This window comes from Salvelinus sp. IW2-2015, unplaced genomic scaffold, assembly GCF_002910315.2.
Source record: "Salvelinus sp. IW2-2015 unplaced genomic scaffold, ASM291031v2 Un_scaffold2786, whole genome shotgun sequence".
In the NCBI taxonomy this organism is placed as follows: Eukaryota; Metazoa; Chordata; class Actinopteri; order Salmoniformes; family Salmonidae; genus Salvelinus; species Salvelinus sp. IW2-2015.
In genome coordinates, this window is record NW_019944087.1 from 1 (window position 1) to 22,946 (window position 22,946).

Genomic DNA, 22,946 nt, shown 5'->3' on the forward strand with positions numbered 1-22,946 from the left:
TTGCACACGAATGGCTTACTGTTTAATATCAGCTAGCGCTGTGGAAGGATTCATGAGAGGCAGAAGTTTAATATAATGTGTGTGTTCCAAATGAATAGTATACCCTGGATAGTATAGTCCGTATAGTATAGCCCTGGATAGTATAGTCCTGAAGTATAGCCCTGATAGTATAGTCCTGTATAGTATAGCCCTGGATAGTATAGTTCCTGTATAGTATAGCCCTGGATAGTATAGTCCTAGTATAGTAAGCCCTGGATAGTATAGTCCTGTATAGTTATAGCCCTGGATAGTATAGTCCTGGTATAGTATAGCCCTTGCGATAGTATAGCCCTGGATAGTATAGCCCTGGATAGTATAGTCCTGTTTATGGTATAAGCCCTGGATAGTATAGTCCTGTATAGTATAGCCCTGGATAGTATAGCCTGTATAGGTATAGCCCTGGATAGTATAGTCCTGTATAGTATAGCCCGGATAGTATAGTCCTGTATAGTATAGTCCCTGGATAGTATAGCCCTGGATTGTATAGTCCTGTATAGTATAGCCCTGGATAGTATAGTCCTGCTATAGTATAGCCCTGGAAGTATAAGCCTGTATAGTATAGCCCTGGATAGTATAGCCTGTATAGTATAGCCCTGGATAGTATACCCGGAAGTATAGTCCTGTATAGTATAGCCCTGGAATAGATATAGTCCTGTTATAGTAAGCCCTGGATAGTATAGCCCTGCTATAGTGATAGCCCTGGATAGTATAGTGCCCTGTATTAGTATAGCCCTGGATAGTATAGTCCTGTATTAGTATAGCACCCACTGGATAGTATAGCCCTGGATAGTTATAGTCAGGTATAGTATAGCCCTGAAAGTAATAGTCAGTATTAGTATAGCCCTGGATAGTATAGTCCTTATATATAGCCTGCGATAGTATAGCCCTGGATAGTATAGTCAGTATAAGTATAGCCTGGATAGATATAGACCTGTATAGATAAGCCCTGGATAGTATAGTCCTGTATAGTAATAGCCCTGGATTAGTATAGTCCTCTATAGTATAGCCCTGGATAGTATAGTCCTGTATGAGTATAGCCCTGGATAGTATAGTCCTGTATAGTATAGCCCTGGATAGTATAGTCCTGTATAGTATAGCCCTGGATAGTATAGTCAGTATATATAGCCCTGGATAGTATAGTCCGGTATAGTATAGGCCCTGGATAGTATAGTTCTTTACTAGTATAGAGCCCTGGATAGTATAGTCCTGTATAGTATAGCCCTGGCATAGTATAGTCAGTATAGTATAGCCCTTGGAATAGTATAGTCCTGTTATAGTATAGCCCTGGATAGTATAGTCCTGTATAGTATAGCCTGGATAGTATAGTCCTGGTATAGTATTAGCCCTTGGATAGTAAGTCCTGGATAGGTATTGGAGTCAGTATAGTATAGCCCTGGATAGTATAGCTCCTGTCTATAGTATAGCCACTGGATAGTATAGCCCTGGATAGTATGTCCTGTAATAGTATAGCCCTGGATAGTATAAGCCCTGGATTTAGTTATAGTCAAGTATAGTATTAGCCCTGGATAGTTTAGCAGTATAGTATAGCCCTGGATCAGTATAGTCAGTATAGTATAGCCCTGCGATAGTATAGTCCTGCTAATAGTATAGCCCTGGATAGTATAGCCCTGGATAGTATAGTCCAGTATTAGTATAGCCCTGGATAGCTATAGTCAGTATAGTATAGCCCTGGATAGTATAGTCCTGTATAGTATAGCCCTGGATAGATATAGCCCTGGATAGTATATCAGTATAGTATAGCCCTGGATAGTAATAGTCAGTATAGTATAGCCCTGGATAGTATAGTCAGTATAGTATAGCCCTGGATAGTAATAGTCCAGTATAGTATAAGCCCTGGATAGTATAGTCAGTATAGTATAGCCCTGGATAGTATAGTCCAGTATAGTAGCAGTCATGCATCAGTATAGTCCTGTATAGTATAGTCACTATATCAATATAGTCCAGTATAGCACCAGTCCGGTATAGTATAGTCCAGTATGCCCAGTATAGCATATCACAGATAGTCTCAGTGACAGTATAGCCAGTATAGTATAGTCCAGTATAGTCCAAGCCCCGATTATTTATAGTCGGTATAGTATAGTCCTGTATAGTCCACATAGATCCAGTATAGTCCAGTATAAGTCCAGTATACCAGTTGTAGGTATAGTCCTGATAGTATAGTCCAGTATAGGTCCAGTATAGTCCAGTATTAGTCCAGGTGAGTATAGTCCGGTATTAGTATAGTCCTGTATAGTATAGTCCTGGTATAGTATAGTCTGTATAAGTATAGTTCCAGTATAGTCCAGTATAGTCCAGTATAGTCCAGTATAGTATAGTCCTGTATAGTATAGTCCAGTATAGTCCAGTATAGTCCAGTATAGTCCAGTGTAGTATAGTCCAGTATAGTCCAGTATAGTCCAGTATAGTCCAGTATAGTCCAGTGTAGTATAGTCCGGTATAGTATAGTCCTGTATAGTATAGTCCTGTATAGTCCAATATAGTCCAGCATAGTCCAGTGTAGTATGGACCCGCATAGTCCAGTAAAGTATGGTCCAGGATAGCCCACTATAGTCCAGAATAGTATAGTCCAGTATAGTATAGTCCAGTAAAGTCCAGTGTAGTATAGCCCGGTGTAGTATAGTCAAGTATGGTATAGTCCGATATAGTATGGTCCTGTATAGTATGGTCCAGTATAGTCCAGTATAGTATTGTCCAGTTTAGTATAGTATGGTCCAGTATAGCCCGGTATAGTCCAGTATAGCATAGCCCAGTACAGCATAGTATGGTCCAGTATAGTATGCCCCAGTATAGTACAGTATAGTATAGCCCAGTATAGTGTGGTGTAGTACAGCCCAGTATAGTATGGCCCAGCATAGTCCGGCATAGTATACTCTGGTATAGTATTGTCCGGCATAGTAGGGTACTGTATAGTATTGTCCAGTATAGTGCGGTGTAGTACAGCCCAGTATAGTATGGTCCGGTATAGTCCAGTATAGTGCAGTATAGTTTAGTCCGGTATGCTACGGTATAGTATGGTCCAGTATAGTCCAGTATAGTACAGTCCGGTATAGTATAGTCCAGTATGGCCCAGTATAGCATATCACAGGATAGTACAGTCCATTATAGTCCAGCGTAGTATAGTCATGTATAGTATAGTTCTGTAGAGTATAGTCCAGCGTAGTATAGTCATGTATAGTATAGTTCTGTAGAGTATAGTCCAGCGTAGTATAGTCATGTATAGTATAGTTCTGTATAGTATAGTCCAGTATAGTATAGTCATGTATAGTATAGTTCTGTATAGTATAGTCCGGTATAGTCCGGTATAGTCCAGAATAGTATAGTCCAGCATAGTATAGCCCGGTATAGTATGGTCCAGTATAGTCCACTATAGTATAGTCCAGCATAGTCCAGTAAAGTATGGTCCAGTATAGTCCACTATAGTCCAGAATAGTATAGTCCAGCATAGTATAGCCCGGTATAGTATGGTACAGTATAGTATTGTCCAGTATAGTGCGGTGTAGTACAGCCCAGTATAGTATGGTCCGGTATAGTCCAGTATAGTGCAGTATAGTTTAGTCCGGTATGTTACGGTATAGTATGGTCCAGTATAGTCCAATATAGTACAGTCCGGTATAGTATAGTCCAGTATGGCCCAGTATAGCATATCACAGGATAGTACAGTCCATTATAGTCCAGCGTAGTATAGCCCTGGATAGTATAGTTCTGTATAGTATAGTCCAGCGTAGTATAGTCATGTATAGTATAGTTCTGTATAGTATAGTCCGGTATAGTCCGGTATAGCCCAGTATAGTCCAGCATAGTCCAGTGTAGTATGGATCAGCATAGTCCAGTGTAGTACGGTCCAGTATAGTCCACTATAGTCCAGAATAGTATAGTCCAGCATAGTATAGCCCGGTATAGTATGGTCCAGTGTAGGATAGTCCAGTATAGTATAGTCCAGTATAGTCCAGTATATTATAGCCCAGTATAGTCCATTATAGTAGTGTCCAGTATAGTATTGTCCGGTATAGTATGGTCTGGTATAGTATGGTCCAGTATAGCCCGGCATAGTATTGTCCGATATAGTGCGGTATAGTATTGGCCGGTATAGTACAGTTTAGTACAGTCCAGTATAGTATAGTCCAGTATAGTATAGTTCAGTATAGTATAGTTCAGTATAGTATGGTCAGGGTTGAGGAGTAACGATTACATATAATCCGTTACATGTAAGGGATTACAAGAAAACGGTAACTGTAATCTGTTACGTTACCAGCAACAATATTGTAATCAGATTACCGATACCTTTGAAAAAAGTTTGTTCCCCCTGAGCGAGTCTGACCACCAGTCAGAGACCACTATGATGACACACCAAATGATGACCACCAATCAGAGACCACTATGATGACACACCAAATGATGACCACCAGTCGAGACACTATGATACAACAACCAAATGATGACACCCAGTCAGAGACCACTATGATGACACACCAAATGATGACCACCAATCAGAGACCACTATGATGACACACCAAATGATGACCACCAGTCAGAGACCACTATGATGACACAAACCAAATGATGACCACCAATCAGAGACCACCTATGATGACACACCAAATGATGACCACCAGTCAGAGACCACTATGATGACACACACCAAATGTGTTTGATGGATCGTGGGAAAAGAGCGAAATAGTATTTTTGTGGGCTACAGTCCAAGTTCTCTCTTCCATTGGTGTGACTGCTGTTGTCATTCAAATTTATCCAACTTGAATAAACGCTTGGAGGTCAGGACGACAGCGGTGGTGTAGTCTACGTCTACGGATATCACTTATTATTGATATCTACATAGCACATTGATGAAATCACACTGCTGCTCTCTCATTTTGTTATTTGTGCCTTACATCTATTTTTGGACTTATAAATTATACATATTAATGTAAAGATATAATTTAATCATTTTATTATATGTAATAGAAAGAAATGGGTTAGAAGTCTAGATAACCAACCCATAAAGTAACATTTTACATCCATCTATGTAAACTTTAACATTGATTTATCCTGCAATGGATGTCGTTCAATTGGTAACATACATTGTTGTCTTCTTCTAAACGCCTCTTAAGGGGAAAGTATCTAAAAGTAACTGAAATGTAATCAGATTACATTACTGAGTTTGAACAGTAGTATTAAGTGGATGCCTGTGCAGTCATATTGAACAGTAGTGTTAGTTTTACCTGTGCAGTAGTATTGAACAGTAGTGTTAAGTGGTTTACCTGTGGAAGTATTATTGAACAGCAGTGTTAAGTGGATACCTGTGCAGTATTATTGAACAGCAGTGTTAAGTGTTTACCTGTGGCAGTAATATTGAACAGCAGTGTTAAGTGTTTACCTTGCAGTAATATTGAAACAGCAGTGTTAAGTTGATACCTGTACAGTAATATTGCAACCAGCAGTGTTTACCGTGCACGTATATTATTGAACAGAGGTAGTGGTTAAGTGTTTACCTGTGCAGTATATTGAAACAGCAGTGTTAAGTGTTTTACCTGTGCAGTAATATTGAACAGTAGTGTCTAATGATACTGTACAGTGAATACTGTGAACAGCAGGTAATCAACGTATTATTGAACAGAAATGTTAAGCACGTAGATTTGAACAGAAGTGTTATGTTTATCCCCTTGTGAAGATTGACACGAAGTGAAGTGTTACTCCATGTGACCGTACAATAGTCGATTATCAGCAGAGTATAATTGTACGGTCTAACTTGTGCAACGTGGGAGGCATGGTTGACACAACTAATTGTTAGTGGGTAAGTGAGGATGAGCGGTTGCAGCTATTCATTATAGACACTAGCTGTCTCAAGTGTTTAAAGTGCACGTATTATTGAAGAGCAAGCTAGGGTTAATGGATAACACTACGTTAGACCGTATATTTGAGACTGAGCACAAGTGATTAAGTGGATTACCTTGCATGTAATCATGACAGTTGTGATTAAGTGGAATACTCTGTTGCAGTAAATATTGACCAAGTGCAGTCATAATCATTGGGAATCAGTCAACAGTGTATTTGTGAGTAATCATTGAAGCAGCACAGTGTTAAAGTCGCGCAAGTGACCTGATGAGCTATATTAATATCGGAACAACGTGGCCAGGGTTAAGAATGTTATAATCCTGTGACGTAATACATGAACAGTAGTGTTTAAGGGTGTAGAAATACCCTCTCGACATTTGTATATATCTCGAACATACAGGGTTTCATAAAGTGCATAGATCTTAGGAACTATAGAACGAGATATAGTGTTAACTCACCATGTGGACTGGTTACTCGATGCTAGTAGGAAATCATTGAACAGCAGTGTTAGTGTTTACTGTTGCAGTAATATTGAACAGTAGTGTTAAGTGGATACCTGTGCAGTAATATTGAACAGCAGTGTTGTGCAGTAATATTGAACAGCAGTGTTAAGTGGATACCTGTGCAGTAATATTGAACAGCAGTGTTATTACCTGTGCGCTGAGTGTCTCCAGGGGGCTCTGGACGCGGGGGAAGGCCATTAAAGGGAGACCACGGTAATCTTCAGTCTTCTGCTTGGTGGCAGTCGAGTGGGCTCCTTTAAAGTTGTTCACCACACAGATACCCTGAAGGAGACACACCGCAGAGGGGACAAAACATTAAGAACACCTCCTCTTTCCATGACATAGGCTGATTGATGTCACTTGCTAAATCCACTTAAATAAATCAGTGTAGAGCAATGGGAGAACACAGGATAAATAAGGAATTTTAAGCCTTGAGACAATTGAGACATGGATTGTGTATGTGTGCCATTCAGAGGGTAAACAAAAGATTTAAGTGACTTTGAACGGGGTATGTTAAAAGGTCCCAGGAGCACCGGTTTGTGTGTGCCAAGAACTGCAACACTGCTGGCAATTTCAAACTCAACAGTTTTCTGTGGGTATCAAGAATGGTCCACCACCCAAAGGACATCCAGCCAACTTGACACAACTGTGGGAAGCATTGGAGTCAACATGGGCCAGCATCTTCGTAGAACGCTTTAGACACCATGTAGAGTCCATTCCCTGACAAATTGAGGCTGTTCTGATGGCAGCTTCCTCAATATTAGGAAGGGGTTCCTAATGTCAGGTATAATCAGTGTATATTTGGCATTGTGTTTAAGGTTATAGTCCTGCCGAAAGGTGAATTTGTCTCCCAGTGTCTGGTAAATAAACTTTAGGCCTAACCAGGAAGAGATAAAAACATGTTAGTCCTAACCAGGAAGAGATAAATAAACATTCGTCCTAACCTGGAAGAGATAAATAAACATTAGTCCTCACCAGGAAGAAATAAATAAACATTAGTCCTAACCAGGAAGAGATAAAGAAATGTTAGTCCTAACCAGGAAGAGATAAATAAACATTAGTCCTCACCAGGAAGAGATAAAGAAACATTAGTCCTAACCAGGAAGAGATTATTAAACATTAGTCCTAACNACCAGGAAGAGATAAATAAACATTAGTCCTCACCAGGAAGAGATAAAGAAACATTAGTCCTAACCAGGAAGAGATTATTAAACATTAGTCCTAACCAGGAAGAGATAAATAAACATCAGTCCTAACCAGGAAGAGATAAATTAACATTAGTCCTCACCAGGAAGAGATAAATAAACATTAGTCCTAACAAGGAAGAGATAAATAAACAGTCCTCACCAGGAAGAGATAAAGAAACATTAGTCCTCACCAGGAAGAGATAAATAAACATTAGTCCTAACCAGGAAGAGATCCATAAACATTAGTCCTAACAAGGAAGAGATAAATAAACATTCGTTCTCACCAGGAAGAGATAAAAAAAAACATTAGTCCTCACCAGAAAGAGAGCGATAGAGCTGCCCAAGACGAACCCAGCGATGACATCAGAACAGTGGTTCCGGTACTCCGAGACCCGGTTGAGCCCGGTGAGGAAGGCTGTACACAGGGTACCCAGGCACAGCACTGGTTTGGCCAGACGGCTACTCTTAGTCTTTATGGTGCTAGTGATGTACATCTGGAACAACAAGACACCGGAACATGGTGAGACAGAACCACAGAGATGAAAAAATACTGTATCCATCTCTATGAACAGAACAGCCTGCCTCTGTAAAACAGACGGCTACTCTAGATCTGAAAAACAGAGCTCAATAAGAGACAACACTATGACTGAATTACCAGCCTCTGTAAAACAGGGGAGAAGGAATACATATCCCATTGACACAAACTGTCAGTGTGTGTTTAGTCATTACCATCACCATTATCACCGTTACCATTATCACCATTACCATCACCATAATCACCATTATCATCATCACCATTATCATAATCACCATTACCATCATCACCATCACCATAATCACCATTATCATCATCGCCATACTCATTATCATCATCACCATCACCATAATCATCATCACCATAACAAACCATTATCATCACCATTATCATAACCACCATCACCATAATCATTCTCATCATCACCATCACAATCATCAACATCATTCTTATCACCATCCTCATCAACATCATTCTTAACACCATCACATCACCATCACCCTCACCATCATCATCACCCTCATCATCCAAACCATCATCATTGTTTTCATCATAATTACTCTCATCATCATCAATCTCATAATCATTACTCTCATCATCATTATCCCCACCATCATTGCCATTGTTAAATACTAATGACTAGAGCACGTTTTAGTTGCATAATGAGTTATTTTATAATTGCATAATCTGCTTATTAGTAGTAATAATCAGTTAATTAGTAGTAAAAACGTGTTATTGAGTTAGTGGTTTAGGTTGTACATTACAGTTTTATATATTTACTGCGTTATATCATCATATCCTCTTCGTATGAATAGATTGTTTTTACATATTCTCGGAGATTGAAAATAGTGTTCTCCTTGTGTATGAGAAGAGTAATTATGTAGTGGACTGCAGTAATGTTTAGTCCCCTAACTCAAGGCCTCTCCTGACTGAAAGGAGGACCTGTGAGAGACGTGGGGGAGTATAAAGGTTCTGGACTCAAGCTGGGACACGATAACACCATCTGCCCAGTATAAGAGGTGTTCATCCTAGAAAAATAAAGTGGGGTGGGGGTGGGGGGTCTTGGCAGCTGTATTGTTGTCTTGGCAACTGCAACACCTACTGTGGTGAATAAATCTAGCTTCAAGTTTTCTCAGAGTCCATCTGGATTATTGTACCAGACCATAGAACCTAACAAGTTGTGTTGTCGGCAGGATTCACCGTGATATTCAGTTCAACCAGAGAGTAGGACAGGAACCAGGAACAGGAACAGGAACCTGCACACAAAACGAGGTATGAGAGTTCCTCTACACCCGTTTCCACTCTTTCTGACATCTTGCGGTGAGATGAGGGTCATAGGCTGAATATAAATGATGGGAAACAGACCTAGAAAGCCTGGATTTATTCAGTAGGCCAACTGGGTATAGACCTAGGGGTTTAGCCTCAATATTGGTTAGACTGGGCACTGCCCGGGACGGCCTGCTCAAGAGGGTAAGCCTCCATATAGTTTAGACTATGCATATAGGTTAGACTCCTAGGGACTACGTGCCTAGGAGGGTTTAACTATCCCCTAGGACTAGGGGTTGAAGTCCACTAGGACTAGGGGTTGAAGTCCACTAGGACTAGGGGTTGAAGTCCACTAGGACTAGGGGTTGAAGTCCGTTAGGAGGGTTTAACCATCCCCTAGGACTAGGGGTTGAAGTCCACTAGGAGGGTTTAACTATCCCCTAGGATTAGGGGTTGAAGTCCACAAGGAGGGTTTAATCATCCCCTAGGACTAGGGGTTGAAGTCCACTAGGAGGGTTTAACCATCCCCTAGGACTAGGGGTTGAAGTCCACTACGAGGGATTAACCATCCCCTAGGATTAGAGGTTGAAGTCCACTAGGACTAGGGGTTGCAGTAATGTCGTAGGGTCGGCCACTCCCCTCGACCCTCCTAACGGACTTCAACCCCTAGTCCTAGGGGATAGTTAAACCCTCCTAACGGACTTCAACCCCTAGTCCTAGGGGATAGTTAAACCCTCCTAGGGGACTTCAACCCCTAGTCCTAGGGGATAGTTAAACCCTCCTAGTGGACTTCAACCCCTAGTCCTAGGGGATGGTTAAACCCTGTTTATTGTGTGGTATGTGGCAATGTTTCCACATTTGTATACTAGTACGTTCGGTTGTCGAGAAGTAAGTCCATATTGAAAGTCTACGTTATTCAACGAGTCCCGTGGAAGTCATACCAGGAGGAAAACGTAGGCGTTTTCCATTAATAACGACCCGTGAAGGATGAGACATTGTCGGTAGACGAAAATGACAGTTTCCTGTAAATTATGACGGTGGTTAGAGAACAATAGTAGTATTAAGAAGTTGTTTGAGAACAATTTATGTGTATTGACCGTCAAAACTTAGTAAGGAGGTTGGTTTGAGTCCTATTCGGGCAGATAACTGAGATCGATTTAGGTGGAAATAGGAAAACCACCGTGGTTGACCTGGGAACAGTGATATTTGAGGAGGGAGGGTGGAATCTTACACCTTCCTGTTATCCACATCAACCTTCCGTAGAGTCTCCCTTGGTAAATTATTGTACTCTAGTGTCGTCAATCACCGGAATCATTAGGTAGCTTCACAAATGTATTAAGCACCTACAATACCTTGGAATTTTTTTTAAATAAAAGGCTAGTATTACAGACGTGGGTGAGGAAACACCCTAGATACTGCCGGGTGAGGGGCAGAAATAACTATTGAAAGGGCATCCGGGTTCCTGACACCGTAAAAGGGAGTAGAAGAGGACACATCTAACAAAGCCACGGATACGCTGAAAGACGCGCACCAGCAATCTACCAATTCGGCTCGAGTAAAATTTGGTCAGTGTTTTTCAAATAAAGAACACACATATTCTGTTGTGGTGTGGCACAGTGATATCAAGGAGAAATCACAAGCTTAAAACACAAGGTTTTGATGTCGGCGTTGTATCAACAGAACCAATAAAGTTAAAATCAAAGACCTACAGTCTCAGCTTGTCCAGGCAACCGACTAGTAAAACATGAGCTCATCGATTTGGTCAGAACCAAGACCTCTGGAAAATTATCAAAATTCAACATCTTACCCTCCAGCAGCATCAGAACACATGGGGGGTTAAATGCCCTGGCCACCCCTCCCCCGTTCACCCCGGGATATCATGGGGGGGGGGGGGGGCGAAATCATGGGGGGGGGGGGTATATGCGCTGGCACTCCTCCCTTGTTCACCCCGGGATATCATGGGGGGTATATGCGCTGGCCACTCCTCCCTTGTTCACCCCGGATATCATGGGCGGGTATATTTGCGCTGGCCACTCCTCCCTTGTTCACCCCGGGATATCATGGGGGTATATGCGCTGGCCACTCCTCCCTTGTTCACCCCGGGATCATGGGGGGGTATATGCGCTGGCCACTCCTCCCTTGTTCACCCCGGGATATCATGGGGGGTATATGCGCTGGCCACTCCTCCCTTGTTCACCCCGGGATATCATGGGGGGTATATGCGCTGGCCACCTCCTCCTTGTTCACCCCGGGATATCATTGGGGCGGGTATATGCGCTGGGCCACTCCTCCCTTGTTCACCCCGGGATATCATGGGGTGTATATGCGCTGGCCACTCCTCCCTTGTTCACCCCGGGATATCATGGGGGGTATACGCTGGCCACTCCTCCCTTGTTCACCCCGGATATCATGGGGGTATATACCCCGGGATATCATGGGGGGGTATATGCGCTGGCCACTCCTCCCTTGTTCACCCCGGGATATCATGGGGGTATATGCGCTGGCCACCCCTCCCCTGGGATATCATGTATCCTAGGCTAAACGGGTTACCTCTCCACTATATCCCTCTCTTAAAGAGGAAAAGGAGTGTTATGGGTTGAGGGAGGCAGTAAATGGGCACATTACCAGTCCACACAGTGGTCCTGGAATGGATTACCGATACAAAAGACCTGGGGAACCATAGAGATGTGCAACCGGTTCGTTGTCATACAGTCCCAGTTACTTATTATCCTGGGCTAGTAATCCCAGAGGGAGGAAATCCCTCCAGACCGCCAGACTTCCAGCCGGTAGAAAAATCAACACCAACAGTTGATTATTGGTGAAATGCGTAGCATAATGAAAGAAGTGCCTGACACAGTTAAAGAGGGTCAGGAATTTATCAGTTTCCTGAGAAAACAGGGCCGGATATTTGTATTACACACGGGCGATTATGATCACATAGTCCGCTCTCTCCTACCTAGAGCAATGTTGGCGCAACCTCTACGGGATTGGTGTCCCTATACCGGGACGGTTGATCTAACGTGCGCTAATGTGACTAGAATGACGTTGTAAGTAACAGCAAACTTTCCAGGACGTCTTATGAAGGCCGAATGCTTAAATACTTGTTAATCTAACTGCACAGCCCAATTTACAGTAGCTATTACAGTGAAAAAATACCATGCTATTGTTTGAAGTACTGTGCAATATAGCAATATAGCAATCTGCACAGACTGCTGCCATCTTGTGGCCAAAATCTAAATTGCGCCTAAACTGCAATATTATATTATGTCCTTTATCTTGTATTTCAAAGATTGAAAAAATTATATAGAAAACACATTTTTTTTGTTTGAATTGTCTAATACCATATCTAATGTGTTATATTCTCCTACATTAATTTCACATTTCCACAAACGTCAAAGTGTTTCATTTCAAACGGTATCAAGAATATGCATATCCTTGTTTCAGGTCCTGAGTACCAGGCAGTTAGATTTGGGTATGTCCTTTTAGGTGATTTTTTTTTTTTTTTAAGTGTCCGATCCTTAAGAGGCTCTAGAGCAATGTTGACGCAACTCCTGGAACTTCACCAAAACCCCTCAGCGTGAGGCATGTGATCCAGCAACCTCATATGTGGCTCATGCTGTTGGGAAACTTCTTTTCAGATCAGATGTGAACAAAATCATTACATTTATTCAGGGTCCTAAAGAGGGAGTCAGTGATTACGGCAATATGATGGAAGAAACATTGTGTACTACTTTGTACCTCCACCTTGAACCCACTATAAAGGCTGCTATTGCCGGAGTGATGAATCAATATTCCACCTTGGAAAAGATAGTACAAGCTGCATTGCTAGCTGAATTAATTCTACCAACTTTGAACCAGAATGAGTTGTCGCTGCTGCCCCGAGCAACCCCAAAATAGTTTCAAGAATAAGGAAAATAAAAGCAAGACAAGAGGTACATCTGGGTTACACAGGTACCAGTAGTGTCCACCTAAAGAGAAAAAGAGGTATTGAGGCCGTCAATGAATGCAACCACTGGACTCACACTACACAAAGTGGTTACTGGGAGACCGATGAGAGTCCCAGGCGCCATTATTTATATGTCACATATTAATGATGAATGTCAGTTTTGGTTGAATCTATGTTGTCTTACTGTCGGAAAATGACCCATGCATTGCAGTGTGTGTATTCACAGGTAAAGTGAAAAAAATATCTGGAGTGTTGGGACAGTGCTGGTCTGGGTCCCACACAGTGCTCTGCACCTACAGTGGTTCTGGGTGATAACACAACCATACTTTGAGGGGGGGTTGTCGTGTCTTTGCCGGATTAAGTGATATGACATGCTATTCTATAAAATCCTTTCTCTGTAATTAATATTACCTGATCGAGATAATCATGTAAATGTAATTAACTAGAAAGTCGGGGCACCACGAAATAATATTTATAGCGCTGTTATCTTCTGAATAAACTCTTAAAGACCTTGTAATATTTTACATCAATAGCAGTCAATATTAATCGTCACCTTATTTCAGTCTCATCTGAAAGTTGTAAATTCTTGGTTATCTGCACGAACTCTGTCTTCACTATGAGTCATCCGTACATCAATTGTCTTAAATCATGTTTTTACTAACACAGTAATTCACAGAAATGCAGAAACAAACAGTAGATAGTTACAAGGAAATGATAGCGGAGTTTCCCTAGTGGGATAAACCGGCATCGCGGCTTGGTGTACAAAAGGGAAGTGGGGGTCGACTGAGATAAGACAACACACAGTTGATAATTATAACAATTGAAATGCTAATCCTTTGCATATGAACGCTCACTCATTCTGGAACAATTGCAATCAATATATATATTTACGCTCAGTGTGTCGTCGGGATCTCTGTTGAAAATGTTGTTTCTGTTGGAGAGTCTGTCCGTCCTCTCTCTCTCTGTCGTATTTAGAATGGATAGTTCAGAGTGACATTCATTCATGTCGTTATAGAATAGAAGTTTCGGCGGTTGTCGGTCTTCGCGTTCAACGATACCGAATTCCTAGCTGCAGACTAGTAATTAGTATCAAAGACTTGTTCTTATTCTGTCGGTATCGATAGTCTAAGAGTTTAACCGCGTGGGATGATTAAAATATTCAGCAATCGTCTCAAACCTTGGCCCTCTCGTTATCGAGGTAAGCTGGTCTACAACCTTTGTCCTCTCGTAATTGAGAGAAACATGGTCTGTTGAGAAATTCTCAAGGTGAGGGTTTTATTCGGAAGAGCAGAAAAAGGCTGTCTCATGACACCAAGTCCTGGCTGTGTTCATGGGGGCGTGCCAGTGACTTAAGTGAAACTTTACACAGAAATACAATTCTCTCACATTACATCATTACAAAATTTCACAAATAGTTGAATCTTTCCTCATTCATCCTGTACAGCAATTAGATGCAAGCCTCATAACTGAGGCTATTATATAAACAGCGTTATGGTAATGTGGCCGTATTGTCTCTCATGAGTTTCACAAAATTGTACCAAACGGACCAGTTCGTAGCTGGATTCTTCACCGATATTTTATACCTTCTCCAGAACATACATGTTGTTCGGACCTCAAGTTCTGTGAGGTGGAAGAAATTCCTTTGTTCTATCTATGAAAATTCACTCTGTCTCTATACTGTGGCCATGAGGAGATCATCTCCTCCAGGAATGTACGACCTGAGGTCGCAGCAGCCTGAGTGTAGGAGACAGAGAGAGGGGGATGGTGCTCGCTATACCCAAAGAGGTCAACGTCATGACAGTGGGTTGTGTCTGGGACAGAGTAATTGTTTTTGCAGGAAGGAATCTGGAGCGAGCAGAATGGGGACTTCAACATTTAAGGTCCAGACGAGACGGTCTCTCCTGCCTGCATTCAAACCAACCCTGTGTGATGTCGCTGATGAAATCAAACCAACCCGAGTGTGTGTGAGAGAAATAGAGAGAGAGAGACACAGCTGCATGGGAGCTCTCACATTTTTCAACATGTTTTTTACAAAAAAGGATAGATTTGGAGTTATATAAACTTGGATTTTTCGTCAGGGACATATGCAGGATACTACCCTCCACAATATAACCTTCACTCCAGATCAAAACTCCAAACCTACAACCTAATTTTGACCAAAATTAACCGGAGACATTACTGCTTTTATTTTTCCCAGCTATACAAAGTGTGCTCTAGCAAACAAACAGCAGAGACCTGAGGACACCATCCAACCTGGAACTGAGGGAGTAGTGTTTGGTCTGATGCTATTTTGAAAGCCAAGAAGAAAAGTAAAATGAAAAATAAAATACATTACAGTGGTATATTTTACTTTACAGAGACTAAATGCTGAGTTAAGACTGCCAGGTTTGCTAGGACAGTCCAGATACAACAACAATTAGCACTGATGTGTGAAGTGAAATGTGTCGAGGCCTTTGGACCCAACAAGCGGCAGGAGTCTTTGAAACCCCCTCCTGCTGTTCAAAGATCATTCACTGGCATTTTCTACAAGAAATCTGCCTCCAGAAATAAAAGCTTCTCCCAAGTGGGTGTGACACCTACTCCCGTTGCCTGCTGCACTGCTGCTGGGATTCCAGCTGGGGATCTGAGAGCTTTCGCTCTCCTCCACCACACTCCCCCCTCTCTCCTGAACATTCACTCTCCTCCACCACACTCCCCCCTCTCTCCTGAACATTCACTCTCATCCACCACACTCCCCCCTCTCTCCATGAACATTCACTCTCCTCTACACAACTCTCCCTCTGCTCCTATCCCCTGAATGCGTCCACTCTCCACTCACACTCCCCCTCTCTGCTGAACATTCACTCTCCTCCACCACACTCCCCCCTCTCTCCTGAACATTCACTCTCCTCCACCACACTCCTCCTTCTCCTGAGCATTCACTCTCCTCCACCACAACTCCCCCTCTCTCCTGAGCATTCACTTCTCCTCCACCACACTCTCCCTCTCTCCTGAGCATCCACTCTCCTCCACCACACTCCTCCCTCTCTCCTGAGCATTCTCACTCTCCTCCACCACAATCCCCCTCTCTCATGAGGCGTCCACTCTCCCTCCACCACACCTCCTCAGCTTTTCGTCTCCTCCACCACACTCCCCCCCTCTTGCTGAACATTTCACTCTCATCCACCACACTCTTCCCTCTCTCCTGAACATTCGCTCCTCCACCACACTCCCCCCTCTCTCCTGAACATTCACTCTCCTCCACCACACTCCTCCTCTCTCCTGAGCATCCACTCTCCTCCACCACACTCCTCCCTCTTCTCCTGAGCATTCACTCTCCTCCACCACACTCCCCCTCTCTCATTGAGCGTCCATCTCCTCCACCACACTCCTCAGCATTCACTCTCCTCCACCACACTCCCCCTCTCTGCTGAACATTCACTCTCCTCCACCAGACTCCTCCCTCTCTCTGAGCATTCACTCTTCCTCCACCACACTCCTCCCTCTCTCCTGAGCATTTCACCTCCTCCAGAACACTCCCCCCTCTCTCCTGAGCATTCACCCTCCTCCAGAACACTCCCCCCTCTCTCCTGAGCATTCACTCTCCTCCACCACACTCCCCCCTCGGGACCTATTTTCACAGAGCTCAGCAGAAGATCATGAGTCCCATTCGACAAATAAGTTGGATGATCTCCTTCTCAAGGGTGATAATCAGCTGGATGGTCCAGGCCACAATCTCCCTCTCATCAAGGTTAAACATCAGCTGGACGGTCCAGGCCACAATCCCTCTCATCAAGGTTAAACATCAGCTGGATGGTCCTGGCCCAATCTCCTTCTCATCAAGGTTAAACATCAGCTGGATGGTCCAGGCTACAATCTCCCTCTCATCAAGGTTAAACATCAGCTGGATGGTCCAGGCCACAATCTCCCTCTCATCAAGGGTGATAATCAGCTGGACGGTCCAGGCTACAATCTCCCTCTCCATCAAGGGTGATAATCAGCTGGATGGTCCAGTCCACAATCTCCCTCTCATCAAGGTTAAACATCATCTGGATGGTCCAGGACACAATCTCCCTCTCATCAAGGTTAAACATCAGCTGGATGGTCCAGGCCACAATCTCCCTCTCCATTCAAGGTTAAACATCAGCTGGATGGTCCAGGCCACAATATCCCTCTCATCAAGGGTTGATAATCAGCTGGACGGTCCAGGCTACAATCTCCCTCTCATCAAGGGTGATAATCAGCTGGATGGTCCAGGTCCACATCTCCCTCTCATCAAGGTTAAACATCATCTGGATGGTCCAGGACACAAATCTCCCTCTCATCAAGGTTAAAACATCAGCTGGATAGTCCGGCCACAATCTCCCTCTCATCAAGGTTAAACATCAGCTGGATAGTCCAGGCCACAATCTCCCTCTCATCAAGGTTAAACATCAGCTGGATGGTCCTGGCCACAATCTCCCTCTCATCAAGGTTAACATCAGCTGGATGGTCCAGGCACAATCTCCCTCTCATCAAGGTTAAACATCAGCTGGATTGGTCCAGGCCACAATCTCCCTCTCATCAAGGTTAAACATCAGCTGGATGGTCCAGGCCACAATCTCCCTCTCATCAAGGTTAAACATCATCTGGATGGTCCAGGCCACAATCTCCCTCTCATCAAGGTTAAACATCAGCTGGGATGGTCCAGGCCACAATCTCCTTCCTCATCAAGGTTAAACATCAGCTGGATGGTCCAGGCCACAATCTCCCTCTCATCAAGGTTAAACATCAGCTGGATGGTCCAGGCTACAATCTCCCTCTCATCAAGGTTAAACATCAGCTGGATGGTCCAGGCCACAATCTCCTTCTCATCAAGGTTAAACATCAGCTGGATGGTCCAGTCCACAATCTTCCCTCTCATGTGATCACTATAGGGGTGTAGATCATGTGATCACTGAGGAGGGACTGTTACGACCACTGATGACTACAAACACGTTTTAGTTGCATAATGAGCTCTTTTACAATTGCATGATCCGCTTATTAGTTGTAATAAAATCATTTATTTAGTAGTAAATACTTGCTGTGATTAAGGGATACTGTTTTATATCTTTTACTTCAGTCAGAAGTTATAAATATATTGTGTGCTTGTGATTTGTATTCTTGTCTTGGCAGTTGCAACACCAAGGGTGTGGTGAATAAATCTACTTGAGTTTTCTCGGAGTTCTGTCTGGATTATTTGTAACCAGAATTTAGAACCTAACACCATCATCACCCTCTTCATCATCATTATCAACAACACAGGGACAGCCAGTGTCAGCAGCTTCATCATAGAGACCGTTGCAGTAAAACTCACCGTGACATAGACAGCGGAGTAGACGCTGAGCGATGGGCGTCTTTGGAAGGGAAAGAGCGGTCGAGCGTTCTCCAGACGGCCGGGCTGCCGGTACAAATGTTACCGTTGGAGATGAACTGGTGGTTGAAGCGACACTCGGTGCCGGTGTAGTTGGGCTTACACACAGACAGGAAGTACGGCGCCAGGTTACCGGTCACTACCTGGCCAGCATTCACAAAGATGTCTGTGGCAAACAGGCCGAATGCAAACACACCTGCAGGGGAAGACAGAGAGACTTGGTTGGCAAAAAAGGCTGAGCGCAAACAGACCTGGGGGGGAGGGAGAGAGGGAGAGGGAGAGGGAGAGAGACAGAGACTTGTTTGGCAAACAGGCTAAGCGCAAACAGACCGGGGGGGGGGGGGGGGGGGGGGGGCGAGAGAGACTTGATTGGCAAACAGGCCTGAGCTCAAATACACCTGCAGGTAGAGTCAACCAGCCCAGAGTTGGCAGGGGACAAGCAACCATCTGGGTTTGCAGAGAATGAGACACAGCTCCATGAAGCCCCATTCAGAGAACTAAACCCTAGAACTTCCAGCACAGAAGGCTGCATCCCAAATTATACCAATATTCCCTGTTATAGTGCACTACTTTTCATCAGAGCTCGTAGGGGTCGATAGGGCTCTGGTCAAAAGTAGTGACACTATATAGGGAATATAATGTAATTTGGGACAAAAAGAAAGACAAAACGGAGGGTTTAGCTCCAGACTATATTCCACTGGGTCCCTGATGAAGTCAATATTTACACATGAGGAATACATTATACTAACCATTAGCAACAAGAGACTATTAACACTGCAGGGAGAACCTGCCTGTGTTCCAAGAGACTATAACACTGAGGAGAACCTGCCTGTGTTCCAAGAGACTATTAAACACTGAGGAGAAACTGCCTGTGTTCCAAGAGACTATTAAACACTGAGGAGAACCGGCCTGTGTTCCAAGAGACTATTTAAACACTGAGGAGAACCTGCCTGTGTTCCAAGAGACTATTAAACCACTGAAGGAGAACTGCCTGTTTCCAAGAGACTATTAACACTGAGGAGACCTGCCTGTGTTCCAAGAGACTATTAAACACTGAGGAGAAACCTGCCTGTGTTCCAAGAGACTATTAAACACTGAGGAGAACCTGCCTGTGTTCCAAGAGACTATTAAACACTGAGGAGAACCGGCCTGTGTTCCAAGAGACTATTAAACACTGAGGAGAACCTGCCTGTGTCCAAGAGACTATTAAAACACTGAGGAGAACCGGCCGTGTTTCCAAAGAGACTATTAAACACTTGAGGAGAACCTGCCTGTGTTCCAAGAGACTATTAAAATGAGGAGAACCTTCTTTCCAAGAGGACTATTAAAACACTGAGGAGAACCTGCCTGTGTCAATAGACTATTAAACACTGAGGAGAACCTGCCTGTGTTCCAATAGAGGCTATTAAACATGAGGAGAAACCGGCCTGTGTTCCAAGAGACTTAAACACTGAGGAGAACCGGCCTGTTGTTCCAAGAGACTACTAAGCACCCTTTACCACCTCAATAGCTGACCATCAGCATGTTACCCAAAAACCTTAGTAAACTTCTGGAAAAAATGGTGTTTGACCAGATTACAATGCTATTTCATCTAGTAAACAAAAATTGACAACAGAAATTGACAACAATGCCACTGACTTTGAGAGAAGCCAGTGTCTATGATGTATGCGGATGACTCAACACTACACACGTCAGCTACTAGAGTGACTGAAATCAACTGCAACACTAAACAAAGAGCTGCAGTTAATTTCAGAGTGGGTGGCCAGGAATAAGTTAGCCCAAATATTTCTAAAACTAAACGCATTGTATTTGGACAAAATCACTCATAAACCCTAAACCTCAACTAAATCTACTAATGAATAATGTGTAAATTGAGCAAGTGAGGTGACTAAACTGTTTGGAGTAACCCTAGATTGTAAACTGTCATGGTCAAAAGAAGTTTGAAGTCTGCCATAATAAGCACTGCTCTGCCTTCTTAACAACACTATCAGCAAGGCAGGTCCTACAGTCCTAGTTTCTACCTTCTTAACAAGACGATCAACAAGGCAGGTCCTAAGCCCTAGTTTCTACCTTCTTAACAAGACTATCAGCAAGGCATCCTAAGGCCCTAGTTTCTACCTTCTTAACAACTATCAACAAGGCAGGTCCTACAGGCTCTAGTTTCTACCTTCTTAACACACCTGTCAACAAGGCAGGTCCTACAGCTCTAGTTTCTACCTTCTTAACACACTATCAACAAGCAGGTCCTACAGGCCTAGTTTCTACCTTCTTAACAACACTATCAACAAGGCAGGTCCTACAGAGCCCTAGTTTCTACCTTCTTAACAACACTATCAACAAGGCAGGTCCTACAGGCCCTAGTTTCTACCTTCTTAACAACACTATCAACAAGGCAGGTCTACAGGCCCTAGTTTCTACCTTCTTAACAACACTATCAACAAGAGGTCCTACAGGCCCTAGTTTCTACCTTCTTAACAACACTATCATCAAGGCAGTTCCTACAGGCCCTAGTTTCTACCTTCTTAACAACACTATCACAAGGCAGGTCTACAGGCCTAGTTTCTACCTTCTTAACAACACTATCAACAAGCAGGTCCTACAGGCCCTAGTTCTACCTTCTTAACAACACTATCAACAAGGCAGGTCCTGCAGGCCTAGTTTCTACCTTCTTAACAACACTATCAAAGGCAGTCCTACAGGCCCTAGTTTTGTCACCCTGACCACTGTTCAGGTGCCACAAAAGGTGCCACAAAAATTGGCTCAGACAGGGCAGCACGGCTGGCCCTTGGATGTACACAGAGAGCTAATATTAATAATATGTGCAATCTCTCCTGGCTGAAAGTGGAGGAAGATTGACTTCATCACTACTTTTATTTTATGAGAGTATTGACATGTTGAAAGCACCAAGCTGTCTGTCTAAACTACTGGCACAACTCGGACACCCATTTAAAACAAATAAAAAAACACCTTATGGAACAGCGGGACTGTGAAGAGACACAAAGATTGGCACACACACAACACCACACACAAACACACACACACACACACACACACACACACACACACCACACACACAACACACCACACACACAACACACACCACACACACACACACACACACACACACACCACGATAACATATGCACTATACATACACATGGATTTAGTACTGTAGATATGTGGTAGTGGTGGAGTAGGGCCTTGGGCACACCGTGTTTTGTGAATCTTGAATGTATTGTAATGTTTTAAAAATTGTATAAACTCCTTAATTTTGCTGGATCCCAGGAAGAGTAGCTGCTGCTTTGGCAGGAATGAATGGGGATCATAATAAACCCCAGGAAGAGTAGCTGCTGCCTTGGCAGCTACTAATGGGATCCATAACAAACCCCAGGAAGAGTAGCTGCTGCCTTGGCAGGTAATAATGGGGATCCATAATAAACCCCAGGAAGAGTAGCTGCTGCTTTGCAGGAACTAATGGGGATCCATAATAAACCCCAGGAAGAGTAGCTGGTGCCTTGGCAGGAACTAATGGGGATCCATAATAAACCCCAGGAAGAGTAGCTGCTGCTTTTGGCAGGAACTAATGGGGATCTATAATAAACCCCAGAAGAGTAGTGCTGCTTTGACAGGAACTAATGGGATCCATAATAAATACAAATAGAAACACTGAAAGTGGCATCCTATTCCTCTCTTTTGACATAAGGCGGGGTCCATAATTACAATCAGCAGCCTATTTTACCTTGAGGGATGGTCAGGCGGATGTTGCTACAAATGAACCGCAATAATCCCAAACAGATTCAGCATTGACAAAAACAGAATTTTTGTCAAACTTGATTACATTGGGATACGATCACGTCTCTCTCTTTATGCTTGGGAACAGATGATATATTTTCATTGTTGGACATAATGAAGTAAAATCACCAGGAAATCAGTTCAAAATTATTATAATTTAGGATATCTATTATATAAAAAAAAATCTTCTATTTTTAGGAAAGCTGCAGAAGGATGCCAGCTGGGATGTACAGTGCAAAAGGTATTCACCCCCCTTGGCATTCATCTTATTTTGTAACATTACAAGCTATAATGGATTTTTATTTGGATTTCATGTAATGGACATACACAAATAGTCCAAATTGGTGAAGTAAATGTAGAAAAATATATACTTGTTTCAAAAGATTCCAATATATTTTAACGTAAAAGTGATGTGTGAATATGTATTCACCCCCCTTTGCTATGACGCCCCTAAAAA

At 43.1% G+C, this 22,946-nt stretch overlaps 1 protein-coding gene across 1 annotated transcript in view; it reads right to left on the reverse strand.

Moving 5' to 3' along the window:
* Positions 1 to 6,482: 6,482 nt before the first annotated feature.
* The window catches only part of LOC112074737 (phospholipid phosphatase-related protein type 1-like), a 60,159-nt gene continuing 43,695 nt past the window's right edge, over positions 6,483 to 22,946 (reverse strand). The window contains 4 exon segments of the mRNA XM_024141844.2: positions 6,483 to 6,674; positions 7,897 to 8,073; positions 18,641 to 18,673; positions 18,676 to 18,893. Coding sequence (XP_023997612.1) covers positions 6,498 to 6,674; positions 7,897 to 8,073; positions 18,641 to 18,673; positions 18,676 to 18,893 — 605 coding nt within the window. The 3' untranslated portion in view covers positions 6,483 to 6,497.